This window comes from Podarcis filfolensis (genome assembly GCF_964270895.1).
Source record: "Podarcis filfolensis genome assembly, chromosome: 5".
In the NCBI taxonomy this organism is placed as follows: domain Eukaryota; kingdom Metazoa; phylum Chordata; class Lepidosauria; order Squamata; family Lacertidae; genus Podarcis; species Podarcis filfolensis.
This window is the reverse complement of record NC_139608.1, coordinates 55,457,818-55,474,157: the sequence shown is the minus strand read 5'-3', so window position 1 is coordinate 55,474,157 and position 16,340 is coordinate 55,457,818. Positions and strand designations below refer to the sequence as shown.

General features: G+C 40.0%; 1 protein-coding gene across 2 annotated transcripts; it reads left to right on the top strand.

Annotated features, from left to right (window-relative positions):
- Positions 1-307: 307 nt before the first annotated feature.
- EEF1AKMT2 (EEF1A lysine methyltransferase 2) lies at positions 308-7,871 on the top strand. 2 transcript variants are annotated; one of them, XM_083617083.1, is made up of 6 exons: positions 308-438; positions 1,874-1,945; positions 2,501-2,615; positions 5,054-5,161; positions 6,865-7,081; positions 7,687-7,871. In XM_083617083.1, exons 1-6 carry the CDS (start codon positions 386-388, stop codon positions 7,782-7,784), a joined length of 663 nt encoding a protein of 220 aa, XP_083473209.1. In that variant the 5' UTR covers positions 308-385; the 3' UTR covers positions 7,785-7,871. The 2 variants fall into 2 exon arrangements, with proteins under 2 accessions (XP_083473209.1, XP_083473208.1); XM_083617082.1 differs by having other exon boundaries at positions 7,684-7,871.
- Positions 7,872-16,340: the final 8,469 nt, after the last annotated feature.

The following is a 16,340-nucleotide window of genomic DNA, read 5'->3' as shown; positions in this document are numbered from 1 at the left end:
ACCTTTCCGCCAATTATAGGAAATCTCCTATTGACTGCAATGGAGGTTGAACCGCTTCCTCTTCCCCAGAGCTGAGTTAGAGAAGAGGTGACGTAATGGGGGCGGGGCATGGTAGGTATCTCTCTCTCTCTCTCTCTCTCTCTCTCTCTCTCTCTCTCTCTCTCTCTCTCTCTCTCTGTCTCTCTCTCTCCCTTTTCTTCCCGCCGCGGCAACTGTAGCCTCGGAAACAGCTGATGCTTCCCAGCCTTACCCTCAAAACCCCACAGGAAGAGGTTAAAGGAGCAAGGAAGGGCAGGTCCTCCAGCAGCCTAGAGAGGCAAAGATTAAAGAGCTGGGTTGGCAGCGCGCTGCTTCCTGTCGCGATCGGGCTGGCCGCCGTTCGGCAATGGGCGCCCGGGAGGAGGAGTTCGGCCCTTCGGCCCTGGGCACCATAGAGCAGTGAGTGCTGCGCCGCCGCGTGGGGAGCGGCTGGACTGTAGGCTCCGCGGGAGGCTTCGTCTTCCCTTCGCGACGTTTGGGCTGAATCCAAATCCCGTTGATGGAGCTCGATTCTCCTTGAAGTCAATGGGACTCGACTTGCCTTTACTGCAATGGGACCTGTATTCAGCTTAACCTAGATTGGTCCTAGACGCCCTAATTGAATAAGTCCTCTGGTTCAGTGGCGAAACTAAGTGTCCTGATGACTTGCCGGAGTCCCCCCCCCACTTGCTTTTAATGATGTACAAAATAGCATCACCATCATCATCATATAAAGGAACGAAAAACCTACCTCGTTATTATTTTAAAACAACTTCATTTGTTTTTAGACTAACCCGTTAAAATGGTCAGCTGCACGGTTTCAAAAAGCAAAACGGAAACAAGGGATTTAAATCTTGTCCTATGGGGAAGTGTTGTATTTTTTTATTTGATTTAAATTATATGTGAACAGTGGTTGCATTCGGAAATGCACAGCATTACCTGCCAACTGCATACAAATCGGTGGAGGGGGAAATGTGAAGTTTCTGTTAAATGCAACTCCGTACAATATGGCAATATGGTTTTTAATATCGGCCCTATGAATGAATTCAGAGTAAGTTTGTGCATGTGTGTTGGTAAAGCTTTTGTCGACTGATCTTGTCGAACCTGATTAAGTACAGGTTCAGGGCCTTTCTTGGGCCTAGAATACTCTGGACTATATGGTGTAGAAAGGGCACCTAAGGGCATGTGCAGAATCTCACATCTGGGATTGGTGTGAGAGAGTTCTAGGTAAAATGTGTGACTATTAGGCTGGCTTGAACCAAGTGGTATATTTCATTTTAGAAACTAAAAATGTAAGTTTAGTTTGGATGTGGTATTCCTCTGAATAACTGTGGCGAGGACTCAAGCAGGGAAAGTTGTGTTGCGCTTGTGTCCTGTTCACTGGTTTCCCGTAGGCGTCTGGTTAATAAGTTTTACCAGAGGAGCACAACTTCCTTTACTTGCAAATGTTAATTTGCTTACTTTTTGCATATGTAGGTTGTCAGCCAGTGTGCCGTGACACCCTGGGGCGACTTGTTTTTAAGGTTTGAAAACATAGTCATTGTAAGATGTGGTATATTTTTGGGGGGTGGGGGGACGATAAATCATGCAGTGCTCTCCTGTGTACACTTACTTGTAAGGAGGTACTGCTGCATTCAGTGGGGCTTACTCTTACGTTAATTGGCATATTCTGCAACTTCACTGGGACTGGATCAAGTTTTGGATCACTGGTGGGTAGGGTTCAGGTAAAGGATGGGCTCTGGGTTTCTCTGGTAACAGGGTAGCCCCTATTTCCTTATGTAGTCCTTCCTCACTATTGGATTACGAGATATGAAGCCTTTGCAATGTTAACTTTCATGTTGTTTTCTCCCTGTAGTTGGGATGCAGCATATGAACATGAACTGAAAAATTTTAAGGAAAATGGTGCTCTTGGTGAGATCTGGCAAGTGTCAGTAACAACATAACATGCTGCATTAAATGTTTCTGCATTTTCTTTGTAAAAGTGCATGCAATAAAATAAAATGGTACATCTGCTGTTTTGCTTAGACTACTGGTAATGTGATGCAGAGGTTTTCATTAAAAACACCAGCTCGTCTAGGCTAAACCTGTTGCAAATTTAAATAGCTAATTATCATGTGGCATCTGTTTTTTATGTGGCAAATGAATTGCTGGCTACAGTCTGCTTGGTAGAGGCCAATTGTTCATATCCCTGATGTTTGTCAAAAATTGAATAAGTGCATAGACAAAGTTGCACTGCTGCTTTGTGTTTCTATAGATTAAAAAACAAAAACACAAAACCCATCTCATCTTCTGTAATGTTAACCCAGCAGGTTTCAGAGCCATCCGTTCGCTTACAAAATTAAGCCAAACTAACTTGCAATGTGATCCCTTGAGATTGATGCCATCATGAAGTGGATGCATTGCATGAGATTGACAATGTTCGTTTGCCTTTGTTTTGTGTAGTCTAACAGTGTTAGTTACCTGAACCTCTGTTTCTGATTAGGTTTGGTGAAGAAAGCATGACTCGTTTAATTAGATGGATAGAAAAGCAAAAGATACCCCTGGACAGCTCTGTGCTTGACATTGGAACAGGAAACGGTGTTCTGCTGGTTGAATTGGTTGGTATTTGTAAATCTGGTGTTTTTCGATGCAAATCTAAATCTAGTGACAGAGTAAGCAAGAGTTAAAACATTAGTTAAAATGCACAACGTCCATGTAATTTAACACTTCAGTGGCCTATCTCCATCTCCATTATTGAACCATAGGAATTCATTCTGAAAATGAATTTTTACAGTTCAGTTGCATAAAAATTATTGTGTGTTTGTAGCTTTAAACATCCAAAAGTTTTAAACTGCTTTGAGGGTTTTATTTTACAATTAAGCAGCGTATAAATGCTATGAAATAAATAAATAAAATATTATCAAAAGAAGAAGCATCACAAAATCAGCCCAGAGTATCTAAAATGGTTTCATGTCTTACACTGAATTCTGAGTTTATTTCCTATACCCTTACTCTTCCTCTGATGAGAACCTAAGGCAGCTAACAATTAAAAATACAGCATTAAAAATAAAAGTAGAACTGCAGTGCACAATACAACATGCAATAATAATCAGTGTTACATTATTATACAAACAGTCTCACTCCAGTTATGTTCCAAAGGCCTGTCTGAACAAGTAGGTCTTAAATTGCTGTCTGAATTAACATTTTGTGTGTGTGTGTGTGTGTGTGTGTGTGTGAGAGAGAGAGAGAGAGAGAGAGAGAGAGAGAGAGATTTTACATCTCCTTTGTAGTGAGATGTGTGACCTGACCTCAACTAGTATCTGTCTTCTGGTAAGGTTGATTTAAGACTATGGATGTCACATAGCACTAGAAAGGTGAAAAATTGATTTTGCACACATAACCACTTCTTTTGTGTCAGTGTTGCCTTTGAAAGCACCCCATTCTGAGCCAGTTTATGAAATCCACAAATACATCGCTGTAATATTGTTCTGATGCACCGCTCAGTAGTCTTTCCAGATTACAGCTTGAACTCACCCATGGAAGGTGTTCAAACTTTGTTATGTAGAAATAGTCCTTGTGGTCTTTCATGCTTGCTTCCTTAAGCAGCCAAGGCAATTTTAGCTTTCCTGAATTTCAGCTCAAATTATCTTTTACATTTGCCCAATATCCTCCAGCTGCTATACTACTTAAAATTCCAAGAACTAGATTAGAGCAATAGCTTTATTGGGCCAACCAAATGTTACTAAATAGTGAGAAAGTTTTTGAGTTCTCCAGAACTTGTATCAGGCAAAATGGTAAACAATACAAAGGGAAGAGGAGAGAGAAAAAAAGTTGACACCAATAAATGGTCTTAAGATGGAATGTTGCTGGCAGTATTGAACATACAAATGAAGCTCTGTTAGTTGCATTGCTGAATTTAAGTTGTATCTGTGCTGCAAAGGAGAAACATAAGATTGCTGATCCTTCATTTTTTAGAAAAACAAAACCCGGTTGTTGCCCAGATCTGTTTTCACCCTTAGGTAAAAAGCACCTTGGTAAATGGAAAAAGGAACACTGAAAACTAGACAGCGCTTACATTAACAATTCTGTAGCCTAATTTTAAGTGGTGGGCCAATATAACTACCTTTATTGTTGTGTATTTTGTTTCAGTGCTGTAGCCTGACACAATGTGGCTTTGGGTGGGGAAAGATACAGGGAATAGCCTCATCCAATCCTCCCCCCCAATATTTGCAGGGTGAACTGAGTGCGGTTTTGGGATCCCACATGAGATTTCCCCCTTTTTCTTCTCACATGGAGTGTTATCAGTAACACTTAATGTTCAGCCTTGCCTTTAATACAGTGAATTAGCCTTTAACAATTTTGTCAGCCTAAAAATTGAAATGGAATCCGATTCTTTCATGGGTCCTCTGGAATAAAAGCAGGAATAAATATAAGGAACTATTTTAAGGTATAGTGTAGGCCTGAAGCTTGGTTGACTTTTCACAGTGATCTAAGCTAGCTGTGACTATGCAGGACTGAAACATAAGGATCCCACAAAGGATATGAAGTTTAGAAGAAAAACAGAGCGAAGGTATTGCATGCATGCACCTGAGATTTAATGCTATAATATCTCTCTTGTAAAATATGTCCTGCAGTTTAGCATCTTTGATGCACAAGTGCATGATCTTTGTTGCATTTTCTTCTAGAACTTGGCATTGTTTGCTGCCATGTTTCAATCTTGTACAGTCATACCTCAGGTTGAAGTAGCTTCGGGTTGAGCGTTTTTGGGTTGCGCTCCATGGCAACCTGGAAGTAATGGAACGTGTTACTTCCTGGTTTCGCCGCTCGCGCATGTGCAGATGCTCAAAATGATGTCACGCGCATGTGTGGAAGCGACAAATCGCGACCCGCGCACGCACGGGTTGCATTCACTTCAGGATGCGAAAGGGGGTCCAGAACGGATCCCGTTCGCATCCAGAGGTACCACTGTATAGATTTTCTTCAAAGTAAATGCCATGAAAATCTACTCGTAAGCCAATGAAACATTTAGGGCTTAATGGACTTTTCCTCTCTTTAGGCCAAATCTGGTTATACCAATCTTACAGGAGTTGACTATTCTTTGCCTGCAGTGCAGCTTTCAAAAAGCATAATGGAAAAAGAAGGGTTGCCTCACATTAAGTTGCAGGTAAGTCTTCATGGATGCAAAATGATAAAATTATGGGGATAGGAGGGCTTTTCCTATAAAAAAGGCTAAAAATTTGGAATAGCTTAGGAAAAAAAATAACTGAGGGATGGACATTTATAAAATTAGGCATGTTGCAGTGAGAGCATAAATAGAATTTTTCTTCCTCTGTCATAAAGCAAAAGCCTGAGCCCCACCCCCCTTTTGAAAGTTTCAAAAGTTTCCTTGTGCGCTTCTTTACATAGAATTTTTTGCCACAAGATGTTGTGATGGGCACTAATTTAAATGGCCTTAATATGGGCTTAGACACATTTACTGAGGGAAGGTCTATCATTGGGTGTTGGTTATGAAAACTACCGTATTTTTCGCTCTATAACACGCACCTGACCATAACACGCACATCGTTTTTAGAGGAGGAAAACAAGGGGGGGAAATTCTGAATGAAACAGTGGATGTATCATTTTTGTGCTTCATGCTGTGGCCACAGACATGTGATCTGATGGTGAATTTGGGGTGACCCAATGCAAAAATCCTGAGAATCCCTGTGGATCCATCCTTTGTAACCACGTTTTTGCACCATTGCAGCCCCAGGCAACAGTGGGTGCGTGATTTTTTTGGTGTAGGCTGTAGCCATGGTCATGCTATGTGATCTGATGGTGAATTTGGGGTGACGAAATGCAAAGACCCTGAGGATCCATGTAGAGCCATGCTTTGTAACCACGTTTTTGCACCATTGCAGCCCCAGGCAACAGTGGGTGCATGATTTTTTTGGTGCAGGCTGTAGCCATGGACATGCTATGTGATCTGATGGTGAATTTGGGGTGATGCAATGCAAAGATCCTGAGGATCCATGTGGATCCATGCTTTGTAGCCACATTTTAAGTTGGGAGGGAAGGAAAAATACAGAAGGGACAAGGAGCACAAGAGGGGTGTGCAGAGAAGCAGCTGGCTAAGAATGCAGGAGATGGGTTTAACGGGTTAGGGAGGAAAGGAAGGCAAAAGTTTAGGAGAAAAAATCTGCGTGTTATAGAGAGAAAAGTACGGTAAATGGAATTTCCAAAGCCAGTCTTCAACTGAATACCAAACGTTGAAATTGGGGAAAATGTCAGGCGAGGCTTTTTGTTTTCACACTTACCTAGAAGTTTCATTGAACATAGCGGGACTTTCTTCTGAATAGGTTTGTACTGTGTATGACCCTGGACCAATTACTCCCATATGTGGAGATTGCCTCATCTCTTCTAGACTAAAAAGTGGTATAAAATGTTTTTTTTTTGGCACTACACGGAATACATTGCCTACCAGGTTTTGTTTACACAACCAAGATTCAGAGCTTATTCTTTCAGGGTTGTTGTCCTGTGACCTCAGTCTCCCATGTATGGGATTAAGATCTAGATGTCTCCATCACATTATATTGCTGATTTTATGCTGCCTTACGTTGATTTTATGTTTTCTTTTTTTAATTAGTCTGTATTTTACTGTTCTTACGAGAAGTGTTTTGTAAACTGCCCTGTAGATGTTGTTGATGAATGATGCAGCAATAACTAAACAAGCAAATAAATAAAATATCCCTGAATGCCTGGTTTAGGAGTGTTCTGTACTTCTTTTCTTTCTATGATCCTAGGAAGGCATAGGCATAGTAGACCTGATAGGAAATATTAAGTAATGATTGCAGTAAGAGGTTTGACAGCTATAACTACCTTCTACAGGTAGAAGATATTTTAAATCCATCAGATGCATTATCAGACTTTCAGGTTTGCATTGATAAAGGGACTTTTGACGCAATCAGTCTGAACCCAGACAACGCAGCACAGAAGAGGAAGCAATATGTGAATTCCCTGCACAGAGTGTTGAAGCCTGGAGGCTTTTTCATCATAACGTCTTGTAACTGGACCAAAGAGGAGCTGCTCAAAGAGTTCAAAGAAGGTGAGTGCATGCCTCTCTTTAAGGTATTTCGGATATTAAGATACAGTACTAGTGAGAGAGCTTTGTGTCCCGACTTAACCTGCTCAGCCTGAATCGATATAGATAGAGCAACCACTGCAAAGTTGTTCTAGGGCTGATGCTTAATATGCTCAATTGTGTGTGAATTTCTGTGAAGATGGTTTCTGCCTGAATACTTGGAATTCAGATGTACTTTTTGCTAACCTGAGCCATCACAGGCAGGTTGATAGAGGAGAAGGCATTCTTGCAGATAAATTAACCAAGTTTGTATTTACAGAAGGTAAATAGACTTTGGATTTTCTGGTCCCCAAGCTGTTTTCTGATTCCAGAAGTAATTATTGACATTGGTGGTTGGGGAAAATTGGAATTACTGGCATGATAGCAGCCTGTTGTCTGTTTATAATACGAGGACTAAATCTTACCTTGGCAATATCGGTCAGCGATATAAAACATACAAGTCTATAGAAAGTGGTACTGTAGAGTCTTCTAATTTGTCTGTGCTCCATTTCGAATTAATATAAGTAGCTATCGAATGAGGATATAGCTTCATTTTTTCCTAACAAAAGCATTTTTCTTATGGTTAGCAGGCTTTCATCTTCTGGAGGAACTGCCAACACCCACATTCTGCTTTGGAGGAAGAACTGGAAACAGTGTAACTGCCTTGGTTTTCCAACAGAAAATATGAAGTTTTCTTTTTAGGTGAACTTTGGATAAAGACTTCATTCTAAATTTCACTGACATTTTGTATAAAAAAATACAGGTTTCAGAAACAGTTTTCTCTTAACTACTCCTTATTGCAGTATGTCATTATATCAGCATTTTATACTACCTCAAATAGTGCTGGCTCAAATTAGGAACAGCTACCAATATTACTGATGATGATATCACACCCATAAAGGCGATTTAATAAACTGTCCGGCAAAGTCAATTGCAATATGTGCAAAAAGTGAGGTGGGGAAGGGAGGACACTTTGCTGAAGTTTGTAAGTCTCCTGTCCAGGTGCTTATAAATAAGAACGAGGAACATCACATTTCCTGGGGGGAATTTTTGAGTGACAGGACTCCACCATGCTTCCCCATATTGTCGGGGGAATATGGCCACAAATTGCAGCTGTGAACGGATTCATCCTACCCATACACTATTTAATTAAAGCATTTTAATTCTGCTTTTCAGCTGGAAAAGTTATGACAGCAGTTTGCAATCTGAAAGACACAGCAAAAAAGGGAGAGGAAAAAAAGAAGGGGGGGAAGCAGTATAAATCTGCTTCCAGATGGGTGGTTCCTAGTGCAACTCAATCACTTCTCTTCCTTCGAAAGCTATAAGCAGATTGCAGCTGGCTTTCCATACTGTTAGAAGTACTGTCCTTTCCCTATCCTTCTGTGTTCTGTCCACCCTGGTGATTGTGCCATGGCTGCTGTGAGTGGGACCATTTGAGGCTCAACACAGATTCACAATGCATGTTGTGGTGGGTGCCATTTTGTGATCCCATTTATAATTATTAAGCAGTCTTCAAATTAGCATTGAAACACTTTTCTAGAATTATTTTTTAATAGAAGACTTATTTTTTATTTTTTTAAATGATATTTTATTCAAATTTTGAGAGTTTACAAAAATAATAAAATAATACAGAAAAAATACAAACAATAAAAAAGATACAGAATAGAAAGAAGAAAAAAAGAAAAAGAAAATAGAAAAAACAGTAAAAAAAAGTCCATCTTTCAATGTCTTATTTTTCATTCACTTGTTTCCCTGACCTCCTCACACCTCCCTTTTTTGTATTCCATTTCGAATGGTTAATTCAGCAAATCCTTTCCCTCTTTGTTTTTATCTTAGTTCTTTATCTTGACATATTGTAACCTTATAATTTCATCTATTTAATAAATCATTTTTGCATACTCCTTTTTAACATTGTTGCTAAAACCACTTCGTTTCATTCCAGCATCATTTTAACATTCGTTAATTTTACAGTGTTTCTGTAAATAGTCCTTAAATTTCTTCCAATCTTCTTCCACCGACTCTTCTCCCTGGTCTCGGATTCTGCCAGTCATTTCTGCCAATTCCATATAGTCCATCACTTTCATCTGCCATTCTTCCAGACTGGGTAAATCTTGTGTCTTCCAATACCTTGCAATAAGTATTCTTGCTGCTGTTGTGGCATACATAAAAAAAGTTCTATCCTTCTTTAACACCAATTGGCCGACCATGCCCAGGAGAAAGGCCTCTGGTTTCTTCAAGAAGGTATATTTAAATACCTTTTTCATTTCATTATATATCATCTCCCAGAAAGCCTTAATCCTTGGGCACGTCCACCAAAGGTGAAAGAATGTACCTTCATCATCTTTACATTTCCAACATTTATTATCGGGCAAATGGTAGATTTTTGCAAGCTTGACTGGTGTCATGTACCACCTGTATATCATTTTCATAATATTCTCTCTTAAGGCATTACATGCCGTAAATTTCATACCTGTGGTCCACAACTGTTCCCAGTCAGCAAACATAATATTATGTCCAACATCTTGTGCCCATTTAATCATAGCAGATTTAATCGTTTCATCCTGAGTATTCCATTTCAACAGCAAGTTATACATTCTGGATAGTATCTTAGTTTTGGGGTCTAACAGTTCTGTTTCCAATTTTGATTTTTCCACCTGGAAGCCAATTTTTTTGTCCAAATTGTAAGCCTCCCTTATTTGATAATAATGAAGCCAATCTCGCACTTTATCTTTTAATTTCTCAAAACTCTGCAATTTCAATTTGTCTCCTTCTTGTTCCAGAATTTCCCAATATTTCGGCCATTTGGCCTCCATATTGAGCTTTTTCTGAGCCTTTGCTTCCATCGGTGACAACCACCTTGGAGTTCTATTTTCAAGTAGGTCCTTATATCTTATCCAGACATTAAACAATGCTTTCCTGACAATATGGTTTTTAAATGCTTTATGTGCTTTAACCTTGTCGTACCACAAATATGCATGCCACCCAAAAACGTTATTAAAACCTTCTAAATCCAAAATGTCTGTGTTCTCAAGAAGCAGCCATTCTTTCAACCAGCAGAATGCTGCTGATTCGTAGTAGAGTTTAAGGTCTGGCAGGGCAAATCCACCTCTTTCCTTTACATCAGTTAATATTTTAAATTTTATTCTGGGCTTCTTGCCCTGCCAGACAAATCTAGAAATATCTCTCTGCCACTTCTTGAAACAATCCATTTTGTCCAAAATTTGCAATGATTGAAACAGAAATAACATTCTTGGCAATACATTCATCTTTATAGCTGCAATTCGACCCAACAAGGACAGCTTCAAATTTGACCATATTTCTAGATCCTTTTTCACTTCTGACCAACATTTCTCATAATTGTCTTTAAATAAATTTAAGTTCTTAGCGGTCATATTAACCCCCAGATATTTCACTTTCTTATCCAATGTTAAACCTGTCTCCTTCTGAAACCTCTCTTTCTCAATCGGTGTTAAGTTTTTCTCAAGAACCTTAGTTTTTAACTTGTTCAGCTTAAATCCTGCCACATGACCAAATTCTTGAATCAGTTCTAATACTCTTTTAGTACTAGATTCTGGCTCCTGTAACGTCAGTACTAAATCATCTGCGAAAGCTTTCAATTTGTACTGTTTGGCTCCGACCTGTATACCTTTGATCAAACGGTCCCTTCTGATCATATTTAGCAAAACCTCCAGGACCGAAATAAAGAGCAATGGGGAAATTGGGCAGCCTTGTCGTGTCCCTTTCTCTATCTTAAATTCCTCTGTCACCACATTGTTGACAATTAGTTTAGCCTTTTGTTCTGAGTAAATTGCACCTATACCGTTTTCAAAACCTTGACCAACCCCCATCCCCTGAAGATTTTTATTCATGAAACTCCAAGAAATATTGTCAAAAGCTTTCTCCGCATCTACGAATATTAAGACTGCTTTAGTGTTAATATTCACTTGCAGTTTCTCCAAAATATTAATTATATTTCTCGTGTTGTCAGACAAGTGTCTACCCGGGAGAAAGCCAGCTTGGTCTTTATGTATCTCCTCCACTAATACTTTTTTTAGTCTTTTAGCCAAAATGTCTGCAAAAATTTTGTAATCCATGTTGAGCAGGGATATGGGGCGGTAGTTCTTAAGTTGTGTCTTTTCAGACTCAGTTTCCGGTATAAGTGTAATATAAGCTTCCTTCCACGACTCTGGCGCTTTTCCCCCCTCCAAAATTTCATTACAAACCTCCTTTAGTGGTTGAATTATCCAATCTTTCAGAGATCTATAGTATTTTGAGGTTAAACCGTCCGGCCCTGGAGATTTGCCCAACTGCATATTCTGGATGGCACCTTCCACCTCCTGTTCTGTGATTTTATAGTTCAACATTAACTTGTTTTCTTGAGAGATTTTTTGTAGTCCATTTGTTTTTAAGAATTGGTCTATATCAAATTCTTTCTGTGGCCCTTGTGTATATAACTGTTTAAAGTACCTCTGGAAACATTTTCTAATTTCCACTGGATTCTGAATGTTCTTTCCTTCCACTTCCAAATTAGTAATGGTGTTAAGTTTTTGTCTTTTTTTCATTTGCCAAGCTAACAATTTTCCACATTTATTGGCCGATTCAAATGTCCTTTGTCTCATCTGTTTAATTTTCCATTCTATTTCCTGATTCATCATCTTCATATATTGAACTTGATATAACTTTATTTCTCTCAGAATCTCTTGTGACTTTGGTTTCGCTCTCAGTTTCTTCTCACCCTCTTTTATTTTTTCCAAAATTTTGTCTTTTTTCTCATTTTGAGTTCTCTTCTTTATTGCATTCTGTTGAATTAGAAACCCCCTCATAACTGCTTTGCTTGCGTCCCAGACTACTCTTTTTTCAGTAGTAGTGTTCATATTTATCTCAAAATAGTCTCTCAAGGTTTTTTGGGCCTTCTTAGTAACCTCTTCATCTCTAAACAGGGTGTCATTCATCCTCCATCTGAAGGAACCAGTTGGTGTTAATTTCATCTCCATTTTCACAGCATTATGGTCGGAGCAAGTTTTAGGGCAAATTTCCACTTTTCGAGTCTTAGGAGCCAGTCCTCTAGTTATCCAAATTTGGTCAATTCTTGTCCATGTCATTTTGGCTTCAGAGAAGAAAGTTCCCTCTCTACCCAAGGGATTCTTTGTTCTCCAAATGTCAATTATGTCCATATTGTAAGTCATCTCAAAAAAGGTTTTTGGTAGTCTGCCATCTTTAGTAACTACCTGTCTCTGTGCCTTGTCCATGTTTGTGGATACCACTCCATCCATGTCTCCCATCATAATAATGTCATAATCCATGTAGTCCAGCAATGTCTCATGCAACTTTTTAAAAAATTCCGATTTCCCCTCATTTGGTGCATAAACTCCTACTATCAGAAATTTCTCTCCTTGTGCTTGAATTTCAATTGCCACAAATCTTCCTTGTTCATCTTTAAACATAAATTTCGGTGATAGGCTCTCTTTTGCATAAATCACGACTCCCCTTTTTTTAACCTTATCCGATGAAATAAACTCTTGACCCAATCTTTTATTGATCAATACTTTCCTGTGCAGCCTTATCACATGTGTTTCCTGTAAACAAATCAAGTCCAATTGTTCCTTTTTCAAGAAATGAAAGACTTTTTTCCTCTTCTCCGGGGAGTTAAAACCATTAATATTCCAGCTTAATAGTTGCAGAGCCATGGCGTGGTTACTTTGCTTTTCCTCCAACTGCACCCAGCAGTTGTTCCTGGTCTGTCAGTGGTACCACTTTCTCTAAGTTTTCCAATCCAAAGGATAGTGATGATATGTCTAATATTCCTGGTTTTAGTGCTCTTAGCTCTTCTTCAAATTCTTTCTGCAAGTCTTCTCCGTGGTCTTTCAGAAATCTTTCTTTATCTTCCACTGATCTTATTTTTAACTTTCTTCCTTTGAAAGTAAAAGATAGGCCCTGAGGGAATTCCCACCTGAAGACAATACCGTTACTTCTCAACAAGTTCACCAGGTCTCCGTAGTTAGACCTAAGATCCAAGAGGTATTTCGGAATGTCTCTGAATATCTCCACTCTTGATTGATATATTTCCAAGGTCTTCTGAAAATGCAGACTCAATATTTTGTCTCTTTCCTCTTTTGTTCGGAGGGTAATCAAACAGTCTCTCACCCTGTTCTTTCTCCCCCCTCTTCCGAGCCTGAAGGCACTTACTATCTTAATATCTTGCTTCTCTAAATCTAGGTTCCAGAAGTCTGCAAATTCATGCATAAGAAAGTCACTTAAGTTGTCTTTCTCAAGTTCAGGTACCGCCCTGATCCTTAAATTTGTCTGTCTTTCCTTCAGTTCAATCATAGATAGCATTGACTTGTGATCCTCGAGTTGCCTACATATCGGTGGTATCTTTTCTTCAACGGCCAGTGCTTTTTCCTTTGCTTCTTCAGCTGTCTTTCGGGTCAAAGTTGATTCCTGCAGTAATTTCTCAATAGATTCTGTGTTAGAATTCACCTTCTGTCCCAAATTATTGATACTTGTAGTATTCTGATCAATTTTGCTTGATGCTTCAGCTACTTGTTTACTCAGTTTTTCCAAAGATTCCCTAATTTTGCCTAATGCCACAGCTACTACATCTTCAGATGCCATTCCTTTTAGATCAGTTTGAACAGGTGCTGCCCCTAATGGTGCAGAAGGGCCAGATGCTGATGCTCTTCACTGCTGCCGAATTTTCCCAGATCTTGTTGTTTTTTCCTGTGGCAAGTTTGCCATAACACTTTATCTGAAGCTCAAGGTCAGTCCCACGGCCGGAATTTATTTTACTATGGAAAATTCCTCTGGCCAATTTGAAGTGGAAAATTCCCTGGCCTGTTGTAACAATTACCAAGTTCCTCTAGGGGGACACAGTAACAGTCAGTTCTTGTTGCATTAAAGTAGCTTTTCCAAATCCCCCATTTAACAAAGTAAACAACCGTTTCAATTTCAATTTCAGTTACTTTACAGTTCCTTAAAGACCTTAAAGTCCGGAGAAGCCAGTCAGAATCAAAAGTATCTCTCTTGCAGAGTTAACTGTCAAAAAGTTACAATGTCTATAAACAGCGCGATTCACGGTACGGCAATCTTGTTAGCACTTGACAGCCCGTCCCAGGCATTAAGCGGTGGTCTTTGTTTCTTTTTCCTCTCTTTTTGCAGGCAAAATTACTTCTCACTCTTCCCTCCCCTCTCCTGCAATTCAGGGAGGGAGATCTTTTGTCTTGATGTTAGGATTTAAGTCCTTTTAAAGTAATTTTCCAGGTCTTAGTTTAAATAGTCTTTGCTTTGATCTGTTTACAAGAAACGGAAGGTGGACTTCCTGTTTACACCTTCTCGTTTTCGGTACCAAATTAATGCTCTTTCTTCCCTTGTTTTCAAGTCTTTAAATTCAACCTACTCACGGTAGTTGTTTTGATAGCCGAATTGTCACAGGAAAAAAGTCAGCGCTCTCCGACAACAGCTGTGTGGCTTCACTCCACGGAAGAAGCAATTGACTCTCAGCACCGTGCCGCTCGCCCCGTTTCACTCCGGAACCCGGAGCCGGGTTCCTTTGCGAATTGGGGGGGCGCTGAAGGTGCCCGCCGAGTCCCACGGTCACAGGCTTCACCCGCCTGTGGTTTTTTAGAGGGTCCCCGCTTCGCCGTAGCGGCAAGACCCGATTTCCGCGAAGCTCACTCCCTCTGGGTTAGAGGGAATCCGCCATTGCCGATGGCGCCGACTCCGACTTAATAGAAGACTTATACCACCATAATGTTACCACTTGTAATAATGGTGTTACAGTGCTGTAATGCCACAAATACAACAATGGTAATTTTAAAAGAGTTTTAAAAATCCTTATGACACCCCAGCAAATTTTGCAACTGAAATGGTTTTGTAACACAGTTTTATGGTGGGACAGTGCAATATATTTCAAAAATTATAGCTGGAAATTTTTTTAGCGTTAATTATAGATGAAAATTAATGAGATTGTAAAGCAGCACCCATTGTAAGGACTTTACTGAAGGTGAGCTGAGCTGCCATAAGGTTCACTTGACCAATTAATCACTGCTGTCAAAACATAATGTTTTGAAAAGATAGAAGGGTATTGCTAAAGTCACCTATACCTGTGGGCACTGCAATTCTCTATTTTTCTGAAAAACGTTGGACTTTCTGTGGCCTGAGAAAAGATTGAAGAACAACAAAGAAAATACAGGTTGACAGTGTTGGGATGTCTGTGTCATGCAGATGCACCGTCAAAAAAACATGGATCAGACACAGCATTTCCCACATTTAGCATCTTCAGGCACCAGTTATTAAAGTTAAAATAGTTAGACCATTGTTTTCCCCCCAGCTTCACAAAGTCTTCTTTTTAATCCCAAGTCCTCGCCTGCAAACATCAGATACCCATCCAATTAGATATAAGGGTGCTCCTATTGCCATAAATGGCCATTTCATGTGCGTTTCACTGCTATCCTGGAATGCAAAGGATGCATTACTGAGGGAAGAGTGCACACTGCACAGAGGAGCTTCAATACTGAGATGGAATCACGACAGAACTCCAGTTTGTGTTGGACCCAAATAGCGTGGACCCTGTTTATGTTAGAAGAATCTAAAGCCGAGAATTTATACGCTTCTTTCATTGCTTATTTCTCAGAGGTTTTTTGCTGATAACTCCTGGTATTCAGAATACTATTCCAGATCATTTACCCTGTTGTCTGATTTCAAGCCAAAAGGGTGTTAAAGAAGATGAGGATGAATGGCTGGTAATTCCCCCAAATCACCCAAGGTGAGATTACACCTCCAGACTGGAAACGAAACTTGAGTGCTGGCCCAAGTGCTTACTAGTCTTAAACCTGATATAACCAAAGGACGGTCATGCAAGAATAAATTACCTGAACATTTGCCACAGGACAGGCAACTGTCCTTTTCAATAAGTGGGTATTGAGAACTGATGAGTAGCGCCAGCCTCTCTGCATTTGATTAAAGTAGCCCATGATGAAAGGGACACGGGTGGCGCTGTGGTCTAAGCCACTGAGCCTCTTGGGCTTGCCGATCGGAAGGTTGGTGGTTTGAATCCCCGCGATGGGGTGAGCTCCTGTTGCTCGGTCCCAGCTCCTGCCAACTTAGCAGTTCGAAAGCACGTAAAAGCGCAAGTAGATAAATAGGTACCGCTCTGGCGGGAAGGTAAATGGCGTTTCCGTGCGCTGTTCTGCTTTCGCCAGAAGCAGCTTAGTCATGCTGGCCACATGACCCAGAAAAACTGCCT

Coding starts and splice junctions, on each gene's coding strand:
- EEF1AKMT2 (XM_083617082.1), top strand. CDS start 386: ATGGGCGCCCGGGAGGAGGAGTTCGGCCCTTCGGCCCTGGGCACCATA. Junction 439..1,873: donor GCCCTGGGCACCATAGAGCA/GTGAGTGCTGCG, acceptor TTCTCCCTGTAG/TTGGGATGCAGCATATGAAC. Junction 7,082..7,683: donor GCTCAAAGAGTTCAAAGAAG/GTGAGTGCATGC, acceptor TCTTATGGTTAG/CAGGCTTTCATCTTCTGGAG.